Source organism: Nelumbo lutea, chromosome 3 (genome assembly GCF_056320005.1).
Source record: "Nelumbo lutea isolate HS-2025 chromosome 3, American lotus-T2T, whole genome shotgun sequence".
Taxonomy (NCBI): Eukaryota; Viridiplantae; Streptophyta; class Magnoliopsida; order Proteales; family Nelumbonaceae; genus Nelumbo; species Nelumbo lutea.
The window spans coordinates 23,436,930-23,458,373 of NC_142686.1; the positions used below are offsets into that span (position 1 = coordinate 23,436,930).

The window sequence follows — 21,444 nt, forward strand, 5'->3', positions numbered from 1 at the left end:
ATCTTCCAAATCGAACCGGCACCACCATTTTTTTTTGGAATACTGTGAATCAAAGCCAATGATTAATCGATTGATTGGTTGAGATTGTTTCAGTTCTTCAAATATTTAGTTTTTTTATATTTATAATATAAATTATAACAGAGAGAGAAAGGGGGGAGAGCTGACTTTTTACATTTGTTAACTAAAGCCAAATCAGTACCTTCAATTTACAGAAAAATACTGAACCAACTGGTTGGATTAACCAGAATTTTTTATTTAGTTTCACTTTGATTTTTCAGTTTTTTATGAGCACCGCTACCATTGTAGTATCTTGATATAAGATCCTGCGGATATTTGAGAATTTACCCAGTCAAATCCACTTGTGCATTTTGATAAATTTTCATTGTTTAGTGTACAAAGCATTTAAGTCCAAAGGGATTAAACTCCGGTTCACCCTGGTTAAACGAAATTAATTAAATTTATATCCATTAGCCTTTTATCAACAATGAATCGTGTGTGCAGGACACGGACACGTAAAGAAAAAGACCCACAAAGCTCTGGCAGGGAATGTGACACGCACCGCATGAAAGTTTAGTTCGACTTCGACCACAATTTATCGCATTGACATGACGACATCCGTGCTATGATGTGATTTAAGATTTTAGATATTTACGGCCACTACTCACTAGCTACCATCCAGGTGAGGTGATTGTAAACAACTCAATTTACTTCCACAAGATTCCAATGAAAAACAAAAAAAAAATTAAAAAAAGAAGAAAATCTGTACCTCCAGAAAAGTCTGACACTACTAGTTTTAATCCATGGACAGACTGAGTGAGAAAACGAAGGTTAAAAATTTTTAGTACACCTAAATCATCTTCAAAGTTTGCCGGTTTCCCTGCAATAAATAGTTTGTCGATTTAATGGGAATCCATTTTGTCCACAAATTAGCCTGCCAGCACCCCACAAAGGAATGCCAAGATAACAAGATTACGTTATGGTACAAAAGCACTCCCCTGAAAAACTGAATAACACTATTGATAGGACGCTTGCTGTGCATTGTAGTTTTGTACAGCCGAGGCTATGAAGGCCTGAAGGAGATTCTGTGCCGTGTTCATTTGCTCAGAAGACCCATGGATTTCAACAACGCATTCTGAACCACCCGCCTGAGGATCCTGCAGCTTTACTCTTGCTCCAGAAATCTGGGTTTAAACAAAAGAAAAAAGCAGCCCATCAACAATCTTTGTTAGCCACAACTGTCTACAAAATTCTAGTAGTTCAGTTGATACCAGTAATAAAAAAGGGTAACCAGTAGGTCAAACAGTATACAATATGGAGAGAGATTAATAGCAATTTTGAAGAGCTTTCTTACATTTCGAGTATCCTAGAATTGGATCGAAAATTTACCTCACGAATATTAGAAATGTTGCTTCCACCTGTTCCAATAACAGAACCCACTGCATTGTTTGGAATCTTAACCTCCATAGGGTTGTTAACATTTTGGTATCTGTGAAAACATGGCAATCTAAATCATTACCATATGAAAAGATGATGTCCATTTAAATGAGACTAAAATAGTGAAAAGTTACTGTACCCAGTAGCATTAGGCTGAGATGGATAACTTGGAGCTTCATATTCACCTCCAACACCCTTCGAAATAGTACAATTGTATTTTAGTTGTCATCCATTAATCTTTGTATAAAGAGGAAAAGGTAATCAGTTCATGATTGAACCATAAGAATGCAGCGTTTAGATAAACAAACTTATAATTAGTATACATGTGAAATACCGCTTTACAACTTGTAATGTAAAATACCAGACAAAACTAAAACAAAATAAATTTTTGTTTTCCATTAGCATGTATAAAAACCAGCTAAAAATTATGATTTCTAAGCTTTTTCATATGTAAAATATCATTCAGTAGCAATTGTCTGTCTGAGATAACAAATGCCCTGCATATGTAATATTCAACACCTGAAGAAAAGGAGAAAATCTCCTTGATTCCCTCATAAAAAATAAACCACCAGAGAGAAGTCGCCTTACACCCCCATCTTTCTCTGCTCCACATCAAGTCTTTCCACTCCATATTACAGCTAAGATTCCAAATGTGCACATTGTTAGATCACAACCAATGCTGTGAGCAGCCGAGCACTACTAGAGGTACACATGAAGCAAATAACTGCCTCAAACCATACATAACACATGACCAATGAGGGCATTGGTGAAGGGTAGACACTCTTGAAATACAGTCTAAAGGCCCAAAACTTCTAAAATATTTGCTGCTACAAATAAGATATATTAATAAATTTGAACCTGTTGTTTTCAATATGGAAACATCATCTTCGTGTGCTACAACAGAAAAAAAAAACGAGACGAAATAAATAGATAATAAACAAAAAAGAATGAAAGGCCAAGTTCTCTCTTTTATTCTCTTCATGCAATTTAAGGCCACTTAAACCCCAATCAATTTCTCCACTATTCTTCCTTGATACTCAATAAAATCAAATGATGCTTATTGCAATGGATTCCACACTCTAGAGAGACCTGAAACCAGTAGGACTGAATGAGTTCTTTTGTGGCTGTATATTTGTTAATCTTTTTAAGTCACTTTTTCTCAAAATACCCTATTTCCATCCTTGTTTTCTATTCCCTCCAATCTAGCATAAAAGAAAGATTAGTTTGGTTGTATTCTAGATTTGTAGCATCTTTGCCAGATAGACTATTCTCTTTACAATTTCTGGTTTAACCCATTGTTTGATTTTTCTTTTAGTTTGTTTGAATATCAAAAAGTCTTAAAGAAATGGCTTCAGCCAAAAACCATATAGAAAAATTACAGTTAAATCCATATGGTCATTTGCAGAAGATTGAATTGGCTATTAAAATCCAGAATGATAAACATGAAATGTATTTTTTTTATGTTGACAATGTTTACTAAGGATAAGATGGGTCCCATAGATAACCTGCATGGTAGCATAGGACAGAAATTGAACAGCCCAGGAAATATGGAAAGCCATCATGTATTACATTAACAGATTAATATAATAATGTTATGTTATATTTATGCTATTTTATGAATTTATCCACTGTTTTTTCTAATTATTTCAAGGATTACTCCTTAGTATGCCTCCCGGCTAACATCTCAGTATCCACTATTTTTTACTATCTACAACCATTAGATGAGAAAAACTGCCTAAAACTCTGTGAACAGTGTGCAATTGAATTACCATTTTCAAAAAAAAGAACATTGTGCAATTGAATATTTGTCTCTTCCAGTCAGCCTTATGACATGGTGGCTTCAGTATACAATTGTAGACCCCAGTAGGTATTTTACAAGCTCACATATCTACAAGATCTAGCTTACTAGTACAAATATAAATGAGTTATGGACATTTAAGTTTTTAAAATAAACTATCAATTGAAACTCAGGAGAATGTCTCTTCATATGATCAAGAACAGAAAATAACTTATATTCAAATACAAGGACAAAAGTGTGAGCGCATAAGTCCAAGATTCAGCACATAGAAAAAGCATAACAAGCAGACATGAGATCATGAGTTAGCCACTTTACAGTTTACAGACCGACATTGGTATGTGGAACTACAGCAATGAAAGGAAAATTTTTAAATGGCTGGCTAGGGACATTGAGATGAAATACAGTTGGGTGAAGAGAACTGCTAACTCACATGCTAACAGGTTAGCCAAGCAAGGGGTGAATAGGGATTCTTTGTTTTGGGCTCATTTCTAATTTTGTTTTCTTTTGTAGTTTGCTTGTGGGGGAGTTAAGACAGTAACCTCGACGTTCTTGTACTTGAAGTTTCTTAAATTTCAATAAAGTTACTTGCTATTGATAAAAAAAAAAAAAAACTGAACTTCAACAGACAAATAGTTGATCCACCAACTCCCCTTAGCAAGGAACAAGCAACAGGAAGAAGAGACAATCATAGAAGTGAGGGGACAAACATCACTATCTCTTTTCACCTGTACCACATCACATAAATTAATTTTCCCATGAGCTACCCCCAGTAAAAATTTGAATTTTAGGGGCAAGACCAGTGTATTAAAAGTGCAAGGTGAAACACAAGGGGCTCTTCGTGCCCCGAGGCCTGAGGCACAAGGTGAGTAACTTGCCTTTTCTGGAGCAAGGTACAAAATTTTAAAAATTTAAAAAAATGCAAGAAAAATCAAAAATAAAAATAATACATAAATTTAAAATATAAAACATATTTAGAATGAATGTACAAATAATGAAAATCAATGACATATAAAACAGATTCAAACACTCAACAATTCAGGCATGTGAAACTTTCAATCTGTTTATTTCTCTCCCAATTGCATTACTTCAAGTAACTAATGTGATGCTAAACATCTTGCATTCTTAATTCTTCAAACCACCTATGTGGCAAGCCCAAACAAGTTGATGCAGGATCCCAAAATCTTTGCCTGTACATAAACATTGGTTTTGTAATTTTAGTTGTAGTTCCTTATCTTTTAGGACTAGGAATCAAATGTTGTTTGATGAAGAATATCGTATATTAAGAATGAAGATAGAACAACATTAGCAAAAGGGCGGTTAGCTTGCAAAGGCACAAAATTGGCTGAGGCACAAGGTACACCAGGCACACCTTTTCAAAGGGGCTGCACCTAGGCCAAGGTGAGGCACACACCTTGAAATGCGCCTCACATTTACACTTAGGCACACCTTTTCAATCACTGGGTAAGACATAATCACAGCTTTTGCATCCAACAAAACATGTCAAAAGAGTCTCACTCCACACACACACGGGCGCACACAGAGCAAAAGGAATCTTTAGAGTTCTTGTCTGAAATGCATTAACAACTGAGAGTAGAACATGAATAAAAGAAGATTAAGTATACACTATAATTGAAGTTTCAGATACTACCTTTCCTGTAATAAAATTTAAAGGATGTCAAACTTTGTGCAAAATCATCCTTCGAGATCATCTAGCAGATCTTTGAATAGTCAATTAATAGAACAGGTTAACTTGACTCGTAAGTGAATGATACCAATATGTAGTATACTAATATGTTTCATGTAAAATTCATAAAATAGCCAGTCTCTCCGGCATTGGATTCTTCAGTAATCAACAGACAGATTATTCTTATTCTAAGTACAAAGCAGAGCTGTATGCAGAATCAGACAAACAAGATACCTTCATGTGTTCATATCCACTAGAACTGCCAGATCCTATCATGCCAGATGGTGGAGGAACTGGTGGACCCGGTGGGCCTGGTGGAACTGGTGGACCAGGTGGGCCTGATGGACCTGTTGGACCTCTTCCTGGGAAGTTCCCTGAGGGACCAAATCCCTGGAAAGGCACTATTGGAGGAGGTTCTGCGGCAGCATTTGAGCCTCGAAGACTTCTGACTCTAAGCCTTGATGCAATCTCTGATAGAGCATCTCTAGCGATGGCAAAACTTCCAGATATCTGTATGATTGAAAAGCAAAACTCATTTAAGAGAACTACAAATCTAAAACTCTAGAAATAAGGGACAAGTACATTGAGAAAACCAAGCTTAAACCTCAGTGTATGAAAACAAGATGTTATAGAAGGTATGATGCTAACCACATCACCTGGACAAGTTCTTCATCTGCAGATGCACACTTGGGCTTACCATCCTTGGAGTAAACACGTATATCTGCTTGTGTTCGTCTTCTCATCTCAGTAATCACATGACCTCCCTGTCCAAGGAGGCAACCCACCTTACTTGATGGAACAAGTAATCTTGTTGTAATGATACCTTTCTCAGACATTTCACTTGTTTTGCTTTGAAGCTGAAGAATTGCCTCAATGGTTGAAGATCTTGGATTCCATAGAGCCTAGAAGAATTCCAGTACGCAAAGCCATTGACAGTGTATTTGTAATTAGAACAATAGCTAATTTATTATTATTTGAATCCATTAGCACCAGTAGAATAACTAGTGTGTTCCAATTGATGCGAAAAGAACATAGTTGTCAAGGCATAGCCTAAGCAGGCCTAGGCACTCTTGGTTGGGTACCTTGCCTGAATGCCTTAGCAACAAGGTACCTGCTTAGGCAATAAGGCACAGGCCTAGACAACAAAGATCAAAGGTAAGCACACTTATTGTAATATTGTCAATATTCTTACATGTTACTAATATAGTAATATGTGTGTCAATACATTTTATCATATACCATATATGCCAATTCTACTTTGTTTTAAATTTTCACTATTGAAATTTCAAAGATCTAAGAGTTTTCAGAAGAGAAATAGAAAGAAGTATAAAGGAGTTTCTTTTTTTACTCTTCTTCTCTAACATTAAATAAAACAGTTTCTCTGCCCTTGTCCTTTTTTTTTCCTGTTACTTGTTCTCTATCTTACATTTTTATCATATAAAAAATCATAGCCTCCTTTAGTTGCTAATTTGATATTTTTTTGAGGCCAGTTGCTAATTTGATATGAAATTGCTCAGTTAAATACTAATTATATTAGTATTTTTTAATTGAAATTAATATATTTAGAATATAATGGTTTACTATGTTTTAAGAGAAAATTGAATGCTCTTAAAAAAGAGAATTGCTATTTTTTCAACTAATATGCATACTAAACCAAGGAAATAACCAAACTTTAGTTTTTTTATTTTATAAAATCCCTATCGCCTAGGCAACACCTATGTACCTGCCTAGGCAACTAGGTGCCCCACTGTCACCCAGAATCACCTAGATGCCTTGACAACCATGGAAAAAAAGTATGTGTTTTGACCCTTTGGGAGGGGGGGTTTTAGGGTGGTTGGAGTTACCTCAAATGCAGAGACAACAATTGCACGTTCATCTACATCAGGCATTGTGTCATCAACTTGAATGTTAGCTCCTGTCTCCTGCTGCAACTGTTTTACATTACTGCCACCCTTGCCAATAATCCCACCAATTTTATCAGCTGGGCACAAAATTTTCATAGAAAACTCCTCTGATGCTTCCTCAGAATTTCCAAATCCACCATGCATAAATCCAGACTGGTTTCCATATCCACCACCCCATGGCATTGATGGTGTACCATGGGCACCCTGGTGATGCCACATTGGATTCCCTTGGGGTGCCACGGGACCACCTGGAGGATAAAAACCTGGGCCACCAGAGGATATGGGATAACTTGAAGGAGGATTGTCTTTACGTGGATTCTGGTGCAAAAGAGTGGAAACTTCATAGAGAGCTCTCTTTGTCACAGTCGATGTTCCGGATATCTGAAAAGTGTCTTCCAAAATTAGAGTTTATTGGGGATGATAAACACAATGCAAGATTCCCCAGAATCAATCTCCCAAAGTCTGTGCATATTGCGTATTTGCAGAATCAAACATCAACCATGACTGAACAAGAAGCAAAACTCAATAAAAAAAAAAGGCTTCATTATATATAAAGCCCAAGGAATTGTTGTTGTTGCCATCATTATTACTGAAAAGAAAGTATAGGGTCTTCCTCTAAGATGGGCCTAATGATGAGAAGCCAAAAGGATAATTACCCAATGTTCGTCCCGGCTATCTTGAGTCTTGGGAAGGGTAAACTGGATATGGTCCTAACCTTTGACATTTTTCACACAAAGTGGCCACTTTAAGACTCGAACCCACATTCTCACACTTGCCAGCCCAAGCTTTCACCATTATACCAAGTAATGGCCCATAATGATAATAAGAAATTATATCTGGTAAATTAAAGCAGGTTTACATATCGAAAGAGGAGGACCTGACCTATTGGTTGTCCATTTGATGAACAAAGCGCTTAAAAACAAATGGCCATGGAGATACAAGAAAGATTATACTTGAAAAAGGATAATTGCAAGTATGGTTGTTCAGAGTACAGATTGGAATCGGCCCTAATTGGAACCTTATAAATCAACCATATTGCATTCTCTTCTTAGCCATTCATCTCATTTCAATAAACATATACCAATGTTATGGGGAGAGGAAACAAGTTTTGTTTTGTGAAGGATAGTAGATGTGATAATATTCAATCAAGAGAATAAAACAAATGTGGTAATAAATCTTTGTTTAAAGTCTTCCCTTATATCTATGGCCTGGCAGTAACAAAGAGAGGGATACCAGTCAGAAATGATTGAGGCCACAAGGCTTACAATCTTTTTTTTTTATCATAAACAGAAACTTTTTGTTAATTAGAGGAAAAGAAATTATCAGGGAAGCAAAGGGGAGAGATAAAATCTCTTAATCCTCACCCAAAAAAACAGAAAACAAATACAACACCGCCCAAAATAATCGTTCCCTTCCTTAGCCAGAGCATCTGCGAAGGAATTAGCAGTTCTTTTCACCCATTGAAGCTGAATCACTATTCCCCTAGTTACCCATTCAAACTCCCTTTTCTCATTAGCAGATTCCAAAAGGTTACTAGTCTCCTTTTTGCAGCCATCCAATAAAGAGTTTCAATTCTCCTTCAATATATTTAGGCCTCTCTAATTGATGCAATCTCTTAAAGAAGTTAATATAAACCACAATTATACAAGAAAAGAATGATATGTAACATTAGTTTAGTCTTTATTTTCCAAACAAAGAAAAAGCTTCCAATGAAAAAAAAAGCAGCTTTGGTTATTTAATGTGCCCTTTGTTTTTGGCAACTTCATACCAGCACACCACTAATTGGAAAATACCTTAACAGAGTTCCTTAACTACCATCTTTTATATTATGCCTTTTGTAAAAGCATAGGCATGCAATCCAGCAGACCCAGTTAAATCCATCCTGAACAAAACCAAACATGTCCAATGACCAACCTGGGTTAGAGATCGGCTTCTATCAGGGCAAATCTATGCCCACACCGTTCTAACAGCCTTTCCCAACGTTGTCTTGGGAATATCTCCTCATGAAATAAAGCATACAAATACGGAGATATTCTCAATGCAAGGCAGTAAAGGCTGTTCGAATGGGCTTTGCCCTGACTGAAGCCAAACTCCCTGGGTTACAAGAGAGCAACTCAGCACAAGTTAATAGAGTAGTGTGAGTTTAGACCAGTGGCTAATAGCTGGCCACCTATGTTGAGCAAGGTTCAAAATATCGATAGACCCTGATATGCTGGAAGGGGTGCATCAAGACTTTGAACCTTGCACTTTTTTTTAGTTTTTTTTCTCAAAATTTGTGTTTGGGCCCATTTTTGTGTTTTAATTATTAAAAAAGTTTCTTCAAAACACCTTTAAATAGGTGAATTGACACCTAAAAGATACGATATGATACACCCGATACAAGGCTATCAAAATTTTGAACTCCGATGTTGAGATGGCATAGTTGTTGAAAATTCAAGAAAAACCACTTGTTAAGAAAAGGGAGGAAAAATATATAAGCAAGACCCATCCCAAATACTAGTGATTTTTACAGCAAAAATCACCCAAACCATTTGAGAAATTCAAAAGAAAGAAGAAAATAGTGTGAAGAAAAAAAAAACATCTTTCTTAAGCTTGAAGTAATTGAATGTCCCCCTTTGTATCCCCTGAACAGCAGCTACTAATGTTCTTATAAGGGGTTCGGTTTAGGTCGGCAGCCAATAAAACTCTGAAATTACAAAAATACCCCTGTCCCAAAATAGTAAGGAAAACCCAAAAATAAGTTTATCTAATAGATATATACCCTGTAAGACTCTTCCTAAAAATAATAATCCACTAGAAAATATTAATTCATTGAGAAGAAACCTAGGAAATCATTAAAACTAAATTAAAACAAGAAAATAGTTAAATTCAAGCACGAGAATGCTTCATTTCTTGTTCCTTCCAGATTTCTCACATGTTTCTTCATAATTAGGTGCTATAGCCTGCCTCTACATCAGTCCCCTCCACTTGAAGAGGACTCGCCCTTGAGTCTTGTTTGGAGATGGGCAGATAGTACTCAAAGAGATCAACAACATTGAAAGTTCTAGATATATTCATGGATGCAGTGTTTTAAAAGCGCAAGGTGCAAAAAAGGCGCAGGGGTCAAATTGCGTTTGAGGTGCAAGGTGCAAGGCAAGGCACACACCTTTTTGAAGGCAGGCGCAAAAATACAACAAAAATGCTAAAAAATTAAAAAAAAGTCAGAAAATTCAATAAAATACCAAAAATTAAAAAAATCAAAAAAAAATATTAAACATATTATTAATAAAAAATATTAACTTAAATTTTAAAATAATGTTTTAAAAAACCTATTATCTAAAATTAAAATACATAAACATAAGATGTAAAGCATACTGAAATGAGAATTTAAAAATAAAATCAAACATATAAAACATTTTCAAGCATGCAAAACCTCTAATCTCTTTTTTCACTCAATTGCATTACTTCACATAGCTAATGTAATGTAAAATATATTACATTCATGATTCTACAAGCCGCCTTTGTGCCACGCCCCTCAAGGCAAGCCCAAACAAGTCCACATTAGGTCTTAAATTCTTAGTTTTCACACAAAAAATAATGCTTTTATAGTTTTAGTTGCTTTTAAGACATTTTATTAGGATGAATGAATGAACAACATTACCAAATTGGGGGTCCCCAATTTGTGTGAAAACTAAGAGTTTAAGACCTAACATAGACTTGTTTGGGCTTGCCTCGAGGGGCATGGCACGAGGGTCCAAGGGCGGAGCCCTCGGCCAAGCCGTTATGTTAAAAAAAAAGCAAAAAAGCGCCAAATTTTCAAAAGGCGCACACCTGGGCTGAGGCGCAAGGCGGAAGGCGCATTAGGCGCGCACCTTTTGAAAGGTATGTGCCTAGGACCTAGGCAAGGCACATACCCTAAAATGCACCTCACCTGTGCACCTAGGCGCGCCTTTTAAATCACTGCATGGATGTAGGAAGGTCTACAAAATAGGCATTGTTATTAATCTTTTTCACGATCTTGTAGGGTCCAATCTTCTTTGGCTGCAACTTGTTGTATTGCTTTGTAGGGAAATGACCCTTCCTCGGAAACACCATTACTTAATCCCCTTCTTGAAAAAATTTTGGCCACCTATGCTGATCAGCTATTGTCTTATACTTGGCATTGGCGTCTTCTAGGTGTTTCTTGCTCTCTCACGAATAGATATGATCTTGTCAGCTAAGTGCTCCGTTGCAACACTATATCCTAGCAATTCAGGAAGTGGCACCAACATAGTTGTCAAGGCGCCCTTGGAGGCTCACCTCACCTAGTGGCTAAGCAGTTTTGCATACTGTGTAATAAAATACTTTTATATTGCTATTTTTTGATATTATAACTATAAAATAGACATTATTAAAGAAAATTATTCATTTTTTGTGTTCATAAACTAATTTCTTTTTATTATTTTCTTATTTGTTAGGGTTTAATCAACACAAACATTGCTAACTACTGTATTGAACCCTTAATGACTTCATAATCTGAACCAATAAGTAAGGGAAGAACTTAAAATTTTGTCTAATCAACACATTTCTTCTTCTTTTCCTATAACAAAAATAGGGGTTCCGTCCGTATATTTTTTGAATTTTCTTTCATTTCTTCTTTTTCTTCTCATAAATATGTTGATTTTCTATACTTAAAAATGAAGTTTATAATTTTCATATATGGATAGTTATTAAAGAAAGTTGGTTATGGAACCTGGGGAACTACCCTAGGATATGTGATTTTTACTTAAAAAAATCCATCGCCTAGGCGCCCACTTAGGCGACTAGGCAACAAGGCGCCCCCTGTTGCCTAGCCTCGCCTCGGCGTCTTGAAAACCATGGGCACCAAGTCTAAAGTATGTCTAGGAGTGCACCCAAACAATCTCAAATGGAGATTTGCTACTGGATCTGTTCACCATGTTACTATAGGCAAGTTCTACTTGTACAAGAGCTAAATCTCATTGTTTAGGCTTCCCAATAGATAGATTATGTATCATATTACCAAAAATCCTATTTACCACCTTTGTTTGTCCATCAGTGGACATTCTTAAGTACATTTTTTATTAAAAAGAGGGGGTTCCAAAACACCTGTAAACATGTGTATCGGGACCCAACAATACGATACAATACGCCCAATATGGGGTGTATCGTATCGAAATTTTGATCCTTGCCACCGACATAAAGTCCTCCAGAAGTGACTATGGAACTTTGTGTCACAATCCAAGGTAATAAACTTTGGAATGCCATGTAGTCTATCCATTCCTCTAAAGAATAGGTTGGCTACATTTGTTGCATCAACTATCTTCCTACAAGGAATAAAATGAGCCATCTTCGAAAAGTGATCCACTACTACAAACACTACAACATGTTGCCTATGAGTTCTAGGCAACTCAAGCACAAAGTCCATGGAAAGATCTTCCCAAGGACCCTCTGGAGTGGGCCATGGCATGCACAACCCCATGTTTTGGGTATGTCTTTTTTTTCATAAATATGTTTTGGGTATGTGTCCCTTAGACGTCTAGCAAACATAGCAACCTTGTACAAACCTTCAAACATCCCTCTTGAGATGTGGCCAATAATAACACTTCTCCACCATTTCAATGGTCTTGTCTCTGCCCAAATGCCCCCCGTTATGCAATTCTTTAATGATTTTCTCCCTCAAGGATCCTCTAGGAATGTATAATCGAGTTCCTAGAAAAAGAAAACCGTCATGCAAGAAAAACTCACTATGTTGTCCCATTTAGAGTTTTTCCCACTCATCTCCAAGGCAAATTCTGATTTGATGATAACCACTCTTCAAATCAACCTTAGAAAACATTGCCACCCCCATGAAGCATATCTAACACATCATCCAACCAAGGGATCAAAAACCAATATCGAACAATTATTTTATTGATGGCCCTATTATGCACACACCCTCCAACTCCCATCCTTCTTTGGTGTAAATAAGGTTGGAACAACACATGGGCTAGTACTGATTTGCACCATTCCTTAGAAGTCCATCCACTTTTCCATGGAGTATTTCATTCTCCTTAGGACTCATTCTATAATGTGGCAAATTTGGCAAACTAGCATGTAGAATCAAGTCAGTAGCATGTTGTATTTCCCTCATAGGAGGCAATCTATCAAGTAATTCCTTAAGGAAAACACCTCTATATTCTTCAAATAATGGTTTCATGGCATCAGGTACAGCGGTAGGTGGGGGAACCTTCACCCTTGGCAACAATAGCATATAGCTGCTCAATATCCTTAGATTCCTCCAAGAATCTTTGAGTAAGAAGAAGGATACAACCCTCCACCTAAGAAGCTCTGGGACGTTCCTCCATTCCCAAAGGTGCAAGAACAATTTTTTGTTTATCTATAATGAAAATATAAAGATTATCCTTGTTGCTATGAATGACATCATAATGGAATTGCCAAGGTCTTCTCAAAATAAGGTGACTAACATCAAAAGTAATTCATCAAAATATGCATTACCAATAGAGAAAGCCACCTTGCACTATTGTGAAACCTTTTCTATCTGAATCTTCTTCAACTAACCAGCAATGAAGCGATCGATGCTAGGTCTTGTTGGCAAGCCCAATTGCTCTACAACTGATTTGGCAATGACATTCAGTTCTGCCCCACTATCAATAATTAAGTCACACACCATATCTTTTATTCTATATTGTGTCTTGAAGATCTTCTTTTGTGTGTCAAGTATTGGTTGCTTAATTGCATGAAGAAACATTTGACCACACCAAAAAACCTCTCTTCTTCTGGAAAAGCCCAATGAGCATCATCTCCCAAAACCTCTTCTTCAACAATAAGCTCTTCATTTTGAGGTTGAAAGTCTGAATTGTCTTCAACCTGTTCAATAATATTGACTCCTCTCATGCATGGTTATGGGCAAGAGCTAGATGTGTGACCAGTAACCAGTTCCCCCACACCTATAGCATTTATTCCCTGTAAGGAAATGCATAGGGGTTGTTATTTCTAGGTTGATTCTGTTGTCTTTGACGCTAAATCGGTTGCCCTCTAGGCTAGTTCTTTTGTTGGAAAGTGTTATGGAATGGGGCAATGGGCATTCCAGCCTTAAGAGCATTCACAAGAGAGTGTTAGTTCTCCCTAACAAACTCTTTCCCCTTCTCAACCATAGCCTCAACCCCTTTCAGCATTCACAAATCTTAGGCTGCAATTCTTTCTTGTATGATTGATTTGAGACCCTCAATAAACCGAACAGCCTTTTGTGATGAAGTTTCAGCCAACTCATTATGAACTGAAAGCCTGAAAAATTCAGATGCGTATTCCCTAATCCCACATGTACCTCACACACAACATTGGTATTGTTGGAAGTTGGAACAAGTATTGGTCATAACCACATCGAAGGAATTGAGCCCGAAGTAACTGTTTCATTCTTAGCCATGTCCTAATAGGTTGTTTTCCAGTTCTAACTCTCTCCACCAGAACTTGATCCCACCAAGCAGCAGCTCCCCCTTTCAGCTTATAACTTATAAGACACCAATTTCACCTTCTTATTTTCTGTTGCCTCAGCAAAATCAAAGAATTTATCCACCTCATGAATCCAATCTAGGAAATCTTCATCATGCAATTGTCAATGAAAGTTGGCAATCAATCTTCATCTTGTAACCCCTATCACCATGATTTCTTCTTCTAGGAGGCTGTCTAGCATCAATTGGCCTTTCCATAACTAAGGCGGTGTTTGATAAATCTGAAATCTGAAAAGTTAAAAAGATATTATGTGTCTGAAATCTGAAAAGCAGAACAGGTGTTTTTTGTACTTTTTAGATGCTCTGAATAGTTAAGTTTGTTTGTGTTGGATCAATCCTTCAACATCTAAAATTCCCTGATTTTACAATTTTGCCCCTAGAACATACTAATTGGTAATTTTGAGTTCAATTTGCACTATTTCATAAAAAATAATTTATGAAATTCAAAATAACATTGAAATTTAAGAATAAATAATAAATTATTAACTATTAATAAAATAAACGATGGGCAACTTCATCAGGCAAGCCTCTCCTTCCGGAAGCTGAATCCAAGGAGATCAATGGGCAACTTCATCAAGCCAACAATGAATGAAGATGACAAAGAGCAATGCAAGCAACAACTAATAGTACCAAAGAAATCAAAGAAGAGCTGAGCGTAATCTTTTCTCAACCAAGAATCAAAGCTCACAAAAGAGAAATAAATGGAAAGAAAGCTTCCAACAAGCAAAGGCCGATGAGAAATCCTCTGAATGTGAGGAAACAGGGGACTTCACTAGTATTTCTTGTACATCCTCCACTCTTTCTTGAATCAAATACAAAGAAGATCACAAAAACCCGAGGGTCGTGACACAACAAAAAAAAACACCACGACAACAGCCAAAAAGGAGAGATGCCTTGATTCTTTGAAAGCTTGGAATTGTTGTCTCCAAGTCCAAATTCCTCTCTTGCAGTCAAAAAACAACCCAGATTCGTTTTTCTGCAACGAATTGTCAAAAACACGTCCTTTTTTCCATGAGCACACCTCCTGTGTTATATTTCCCCCCACCGATAAAACATCAATTAATCTGCCATTAAAGGACTTTCTGCTTAGGGATGGCGATTTTCCCCATCCTCAACGGGGACCCGACTTCCCCGACCCAATGAGGCTGGGGATGGGGATTGTTTTGGCGAGACAGGGATGGGAACGAGGTTGGGGATTAATAGGAATCCCTGGTCGGGGTCGGGGATTGAGGTCCCCGCCCCGATCGGCCAACCCCAATTATATGTGTGTGTATTAAATGTTATTTATATTAAATATACTATTATATTATATATATATATCAAAACATTATTTATAATTTAAAAGTTTTATTTATTTTGAGTAAATTTATTTTAAAATAATAATGTTATCTGAAAACATTTTGGGGATTCAGATCCCCATCGGGGATTGGGGATGGAGGACAAATTTTATCCCCAACAGGGATCGGGGACGGGGATGGGGGTGGGGCTTAATTTCAGAATCGGGGTCGGGGACGGGGAATATGATCCCCGCCCCGTTGCCATTCCTACTTCCGCTTCAACCCTTTGTCAAAACATTGTTCATTGTACCTAGAAATCACAACTTTTCCCTGCTTGCAGAACAAACTTATTACGGTTTCTGTGGATCAATCCCCTCTGTCCAACCGGCCCCTCTCACCATTTTCAAAATCAGTTTGGATTGTTAAGAGTCCAGGCTCAGGCTCTCATTTGGTGAGAGAGCTTGGTGTTCTAAATGAAGATGATGAAGCAGCCAATGATGTAGTTAGCAAAGACACCCAGACTAGAGGATTTGGTCAGAGCAGCCTACGAGTTCCCTCCGGGCGGATCTGCAGATCTGTGAAGCAAAGGATGCAGAGAACATCGAGAGAGGGGGGAGAGAGAGAGAGAGAGAGAAGCTTGCCGCCAATGGTTCACCATTGCGCCAATGGAGAAAATGGAAGTTCAAATCCATTTTTTCAAGTTAAATGAGGCGCAAAAAGTGGGTATTTTTGTCTTTCAATGTGATCTGAAACTCATCTGAAAATGAAAGTCAGTGGCCCAACTCTTACAGATTCAGATCTGAAAACAAATTTCAGACGCAACACCAAACAAGTCTGGTGTCTGAAAAGCAAGTTTTTCAGACACCAAGCCTCTGTAAAGCGTTATCAAACACCACCTAAAATACAGTGGTGGTTCTTGGGGCTAACCACCACTTGTGGTTGAAACTGATTCCCAAGGTCAACTCTCCTTGCTGATACAACAGGAAAACCACTAGGTTCTTCTTGGTTTAAGGCTGCAGCTGAAGATTAGTCCTAGTGATTGCTTCAGTCAACTACCTAATAGCAACTTCTAAACCTTCAAAGGATGCAGCTTGTCGCTGTTGTAACTCTCTGATGGTCGAATCTCAGATCCATTACTAGAAGCATTGTTGTGGGCCATGTCTGAGAGAAAACTCAAGCTCGGGTACCACACTACCACCTAATGTAGGAGAACAGGTCCAGCAGATCTGTTCTAGTTATTTTAACGGCAAAAGTCACCCAAACTGTTTGAGAAATTTGAAAAACAAAAAGAAGAAAATAGAGTGAAGAAAAAAAACAGCTTTCTTAAGCTTTAAGTAATTGAATATCCTCCTTTTTCTCCCCTGAACAGCAGCTAATAATGTTCTATATAGGGGTTCTGTTTAGGTCAGCGGCCAATAAAACTCTGAAATTACAAAAATACCCGTCCCAAAATAATAAGGAAACCCCAAAAATAACCTTATCTAATAGCTATATACCCTGTAAGACTCTTCCTAACAAGAATAATCCACACGAGAAATCATTAATTGACTTAAAAACAACCTAGGAAATCATCAAAGCAAAATTAAAACAAGAAAATAGCTAAATTCAAGCACGAGAATGCTTCACTGTCTTGTTCCTTCTAGATTTGTCATATGTTTATTCACAAAAAGGTGCTGCAGCCTCTACATCAGGTTCAGGTTGGATTGGTTAACCCAGCCCAAGTAGCAGCCCTAACTATGGCGACCCAATCGCTCTCTGGAGGGTATGTAGCACCCAGCTCCTCTAGGAGTCCAGCCACTTCCTCCACCAAACCCCTGCCACTCCTCATACCTTTTGGTTTCGGTTTTTCGGTTTTTGGATAATTCGGTTTTTAGGAATCTCGGTTTTCAGAGTTAGAAATTCAGTTAACCGAAAAAACCAAATTAACTGAAATTCATTATATAATATACAATATTATATATATATATATTAAACTCGGTTTTTAACTGAAATAACCGAACCGAAAATTTAAGTTTTCTTGTAATTCAGTTTCGATTTGTTTTCATTCTTTATTTCAGATTTTAAAATTTTTGTTTATTCAGTTTGGTTTTTAACCGAATAAACTGAATGCTCACCCCTAATTGCCTCTGCCATATCCATGTTCTTTCACCTTGCTCTATTCTGTATACCATAATCCTAGAATGCTCCAGCACAAATATTTGAACCAGCAACATAAATATAACAAAATGTAGGCATATCCTATAATAATTCAAATTATTAGAGATATAAATAAACAAATAAAGCTTTAAAATGATTTTGCGCTTGACTAACCTGACTAGGCATTAATTGACAAGTCAACCTAGTCCATGCTTAGCAATGTTCAAAAAACTAGACTGGGCATAGAACTGGAAAAGGGAAGGTTCACAGGTCAGAGATTCAGTCGAGGTCAAATTGGGTCACATAAATACCATATATAAGATATTTTGCAAATGATATCACACTTGAATGTGATGAATATAGATGGCTAGTTCCTTAATTTTTAAAGCAAATGACCTGGGTTTAAGCCTCTCAACTCATATTTTCTTTAGAATACATGTATATTAAAGCAATGTATACATAAATAGGTATAAATGAATACAGATAAAAAAATGGATTAATGGTAACAAGACAATACACATAAATAAAGAATCATACGTTCAAGTCTTGCCATTAGCATTTTGAAATTTCCATTCATTTAATGACCAGTGTTTTAAAAGTGCAAGGTGCAAAAAAGGCGCAAGGGCCAATTTGTGCCACCCAGTGTTTTAGCTTTTTCTACAAAAAAAAAACCTAAAAAATCAAAAATAAAGTCAGAAAATTCAAAAATGCCAAAATAATTCAAAAAAATATTAAACATAATGTTAGTGACCGAGACAGTTTATCCAGTCCAACCAGTCAGTCTATTCCAGTTTCTCTAGGCACTAATGCTTAGTCATCCTAGGCAACCGCATCATTGAGTATCCACCACCTAGTTAGTAATGCAGTCAATCTATCCCTCAAATAACTAGTCAACACTCTGATAACACTGGGAAAAAAATCATAGGAAATTGTAAACCATGTGAAATTCTATCCACTGATATTGTGCAGTGATGCAAAAATAGAATTCCAGAAAGAAAAGAGTCCATGGAGAAACAAAATAGTTTTCTGATTCCTACACCAATTTCAGAACCTGGTTTGTAATATCAGCAAGATTTGGCAAAATTTCCCCAAAATCTCTCCATTTTTCCAGGGGCAATGAGAAATATTCCAAGAATCTTTTCCTCCAACCATCCCCAATACATTGCCAATATATTGGTGATATTCAATTTCCATCCATAGACTATACTTTTAAGTTAAAAACTTTAGAATGTCCAAACTTTCTGATATTTCATTAAAATCATCAAATTTTTTTGAAAATATTTTCCTAAAAGAATAAATCGGGATTTGAGATTGAATAAATGCCCCTATTTTCCCTGCTAAGTTATGCTTTTGATATAGATGGTGTACCTTCTCAGCATCAATAACTTCATCCCCAGGGAAAGAGATGTTCAGAATCTGATCTTTATGTGCACTAGCATGTGGTCTCATTTCCATAAGATATTTGGGTGTCAATAGATTATCCCCAAAACTTGTCAGTTTCCAATGCTTGTTGATTCTTGGCCTGTGAAAAGATTCAGCAAAATATACTATGGAACCAATCTGACTTTTATATCACCTTTGATGACCCAAATGGTGAATAGTTGACAATACTTGTCATGTCAACTCTCCATGTGGAAGAAAAACCACATGCAAAGCCTGTGGTTTACAGAATAGAATACAGCATATCTTCATCCTTTAAACATAATGTTAAGTTAATGGGTGAAACACTAATTGCACTAATTTTCTTTTAATGGGCAAAAAAGCAATACCACAATTTCATCAAAGGTTCATGAGATTATCATATACAGCTATGTATCAAGCAGAACAAACCCAGACAATTGACAATAAACCACAGAACAACAACCTGCAGGCAATTCACCCACAGGCATGCCTACACGGTTATATCAAACAATGTTCTTCAAGAATTTACAATGCAAGGCCTTGGAATTGGGGGTGATGCTAGTATAGAATTATGCCTCAATATAATATCATATAGGAACATACTTTAATCTGAAAAAGGCATCTAGGTCATCATACCATAAATTAAAAAATAAAAAACAAAAAGAAGATTCAAAAAAAATGGCGGTCTTCATAAATCAATTCAAAACACCAAAACCGCACAAGATAAATGAAAGAAAACCACGAAGCATGCCCGCAAAAACATTACCTGCACTAGTTCATCAGTGCTCATAGCACAAGCTGGGAGGTGGTCTGCAGGAAGGATGCGGATATTGGCATTAGTATCAGTTCTCAATTTTTGAATGATGGTTCCACCTTTGCCTAGAAGACATCCAACTTGATTGTTTGGAACAAGAAGGCGTGCAGTGACTACATCATTTTCATTATTATCTTCAAATGTGGCACCACCAAATAGCTCATCCTCCTCACATATCCTTTCATGAACCTTCAAGAGAGCATCCTGGGCAGGGCAATGTGGCTGCATGAGCTCATATTCTTTCTCAGTGAGAACATCATCATCATCATAATCCTCCTCCTCAGTATCTTCATTAGTATTATATCTTCTAGGCTTTCTTGTAGCAGAGCTAGAAATGATAATTACTCTCTCATCTGAGCCAGGAACAGATTCAGCAACCCTAATTTTTGCACGAGTCTCATCTCTCAGGGCATTGATTATGCTACCACCTTTTCCAATAACACCACCAATCTTCCTACTTGGACAAAGAATACGAAAGACAGTATCTGCAGCACCAATATTTTCGTCATAGTTGATATTTTGGTTAAAATTCTGTCTTTTTCCTTTTTTATTGCCCTTTTTCTTTTTAAATTGGGCATGAGGACGTTTCTTGAAAGATCCTGACTTGTTTCTGTCCATCTTGTTGTAGAGGAAATCCTAGAATTCACAATATCTGAACAGGATCAAAGTCTGAGAAGAAGCAAAAAAGACATGATATTCAGCTCAATTGAGCTTCAATGGAATATCCCTCTTTCACCCATTTAATCCCCCATAAGCATTAAAAATGAAAATTAAAATTTCTCGTTAACCATGAAGCGAACTCTTTTCGGATAAAGAGCTAAAATATTTCACGAAAGCTAGGAAGAAGAAGAAAAGAGAGAGAGAAAGAAGCATACCGGAAAATTGGAGAAGATTTAGTCGCCAGGAACCATAGACAGAGAGAAAAGAAGCGCGCCTCGCCACCTCCCCACTCACAGTCGCTCTCCGTCTGTAGAAGCATTTAGGGCTTCGGCATTCAGGGCCTTTGCCTTTCCACTTGTGTTGTGGATCGTGGGAGAGAGTCATCGTAGGTAGACCCCTAGAACGGTCTGCTTTAGAGTGTCCACACCACACGTAGATTCTGTGAGACTGAGAATACAGGATTATCAAACCCAGTCCTGATCTGCTCTACTAAATGGTCTATCGCTCGTTACTTATTCCAATCCAATGGATTTTGAAAGTGGCCCAGCTCAAGGAGCCAAAAGTGGCATTCGGGTCTATAGAAGTAGAACCATGGAGGGAAAGTATTATAGGATCGAGAAGACGAGAATCACTTACCTTTTTAAACCTCTGATCCGTCGCGGGATTTTATTCTTGTCCGTAAGCCAAAATCGTGGGCCTGGAGTGGAGGGCATTCCTTGCGAATGAAAGCGGGGCCTGGGCCCTGGCCTTACCTATCATAAGTCAGTCCAGCCCATGGCGCAAAATCAGATTTAGGTCTCTGGCCCGAACTAAGGCCATGGTGTTGGTCACTGGGCTTAAGCATTGCAC

The 21,444-nt window shown here is 37.2% G+C and overlaps 1 protein-coding gene across 2 annotated transcripts; it reads right to left on the reverse strand.

The window, feature by feature from the left end:
- Positions 1-685: 685 nt before the first annotated feature.
- Positions 686-21,058, reverse strand: LOC148863625 (KH domain-containing protein At4g18375-like). 2 transcript variants are annotated; one of them, XM_088976891.1, is made up of 8 exons: positions 20,811-21,058; positions 19,888-20,604; positions 6,761-7,201; positions 5,573-5,818; positions 5,151-5,426; positions 1,574-1,629; positions 1,387-1,486; positions 686-1,181 (listed from the first exon to the last, which is right to left on the reverse strand). In XM_088976891.1, the coding sequence occupies exons 2-8, from the start codon at positions 20,551-20,553 to the stop codon at positions 1,014-1,016; spliced, it is 1,953 nt and encodes a 650-aa protein (XP_088833017.1). In that variant the 5' UTR covers positions 20,554-20,604; positions 20,811-21,058; the 3' UTR covers positions 686-1,013. The 2 variants fall into 2 exon arrangements, with proteins under 2 accessions (XP_088833017.1, XP_088833018.1); XM_088976892.1 differs by having other exon boundaries at positions 19,888-20,571; positions 20,811-20,982.
- Positions 21,059-21,444: the final 386 nt, after the last annotated feature.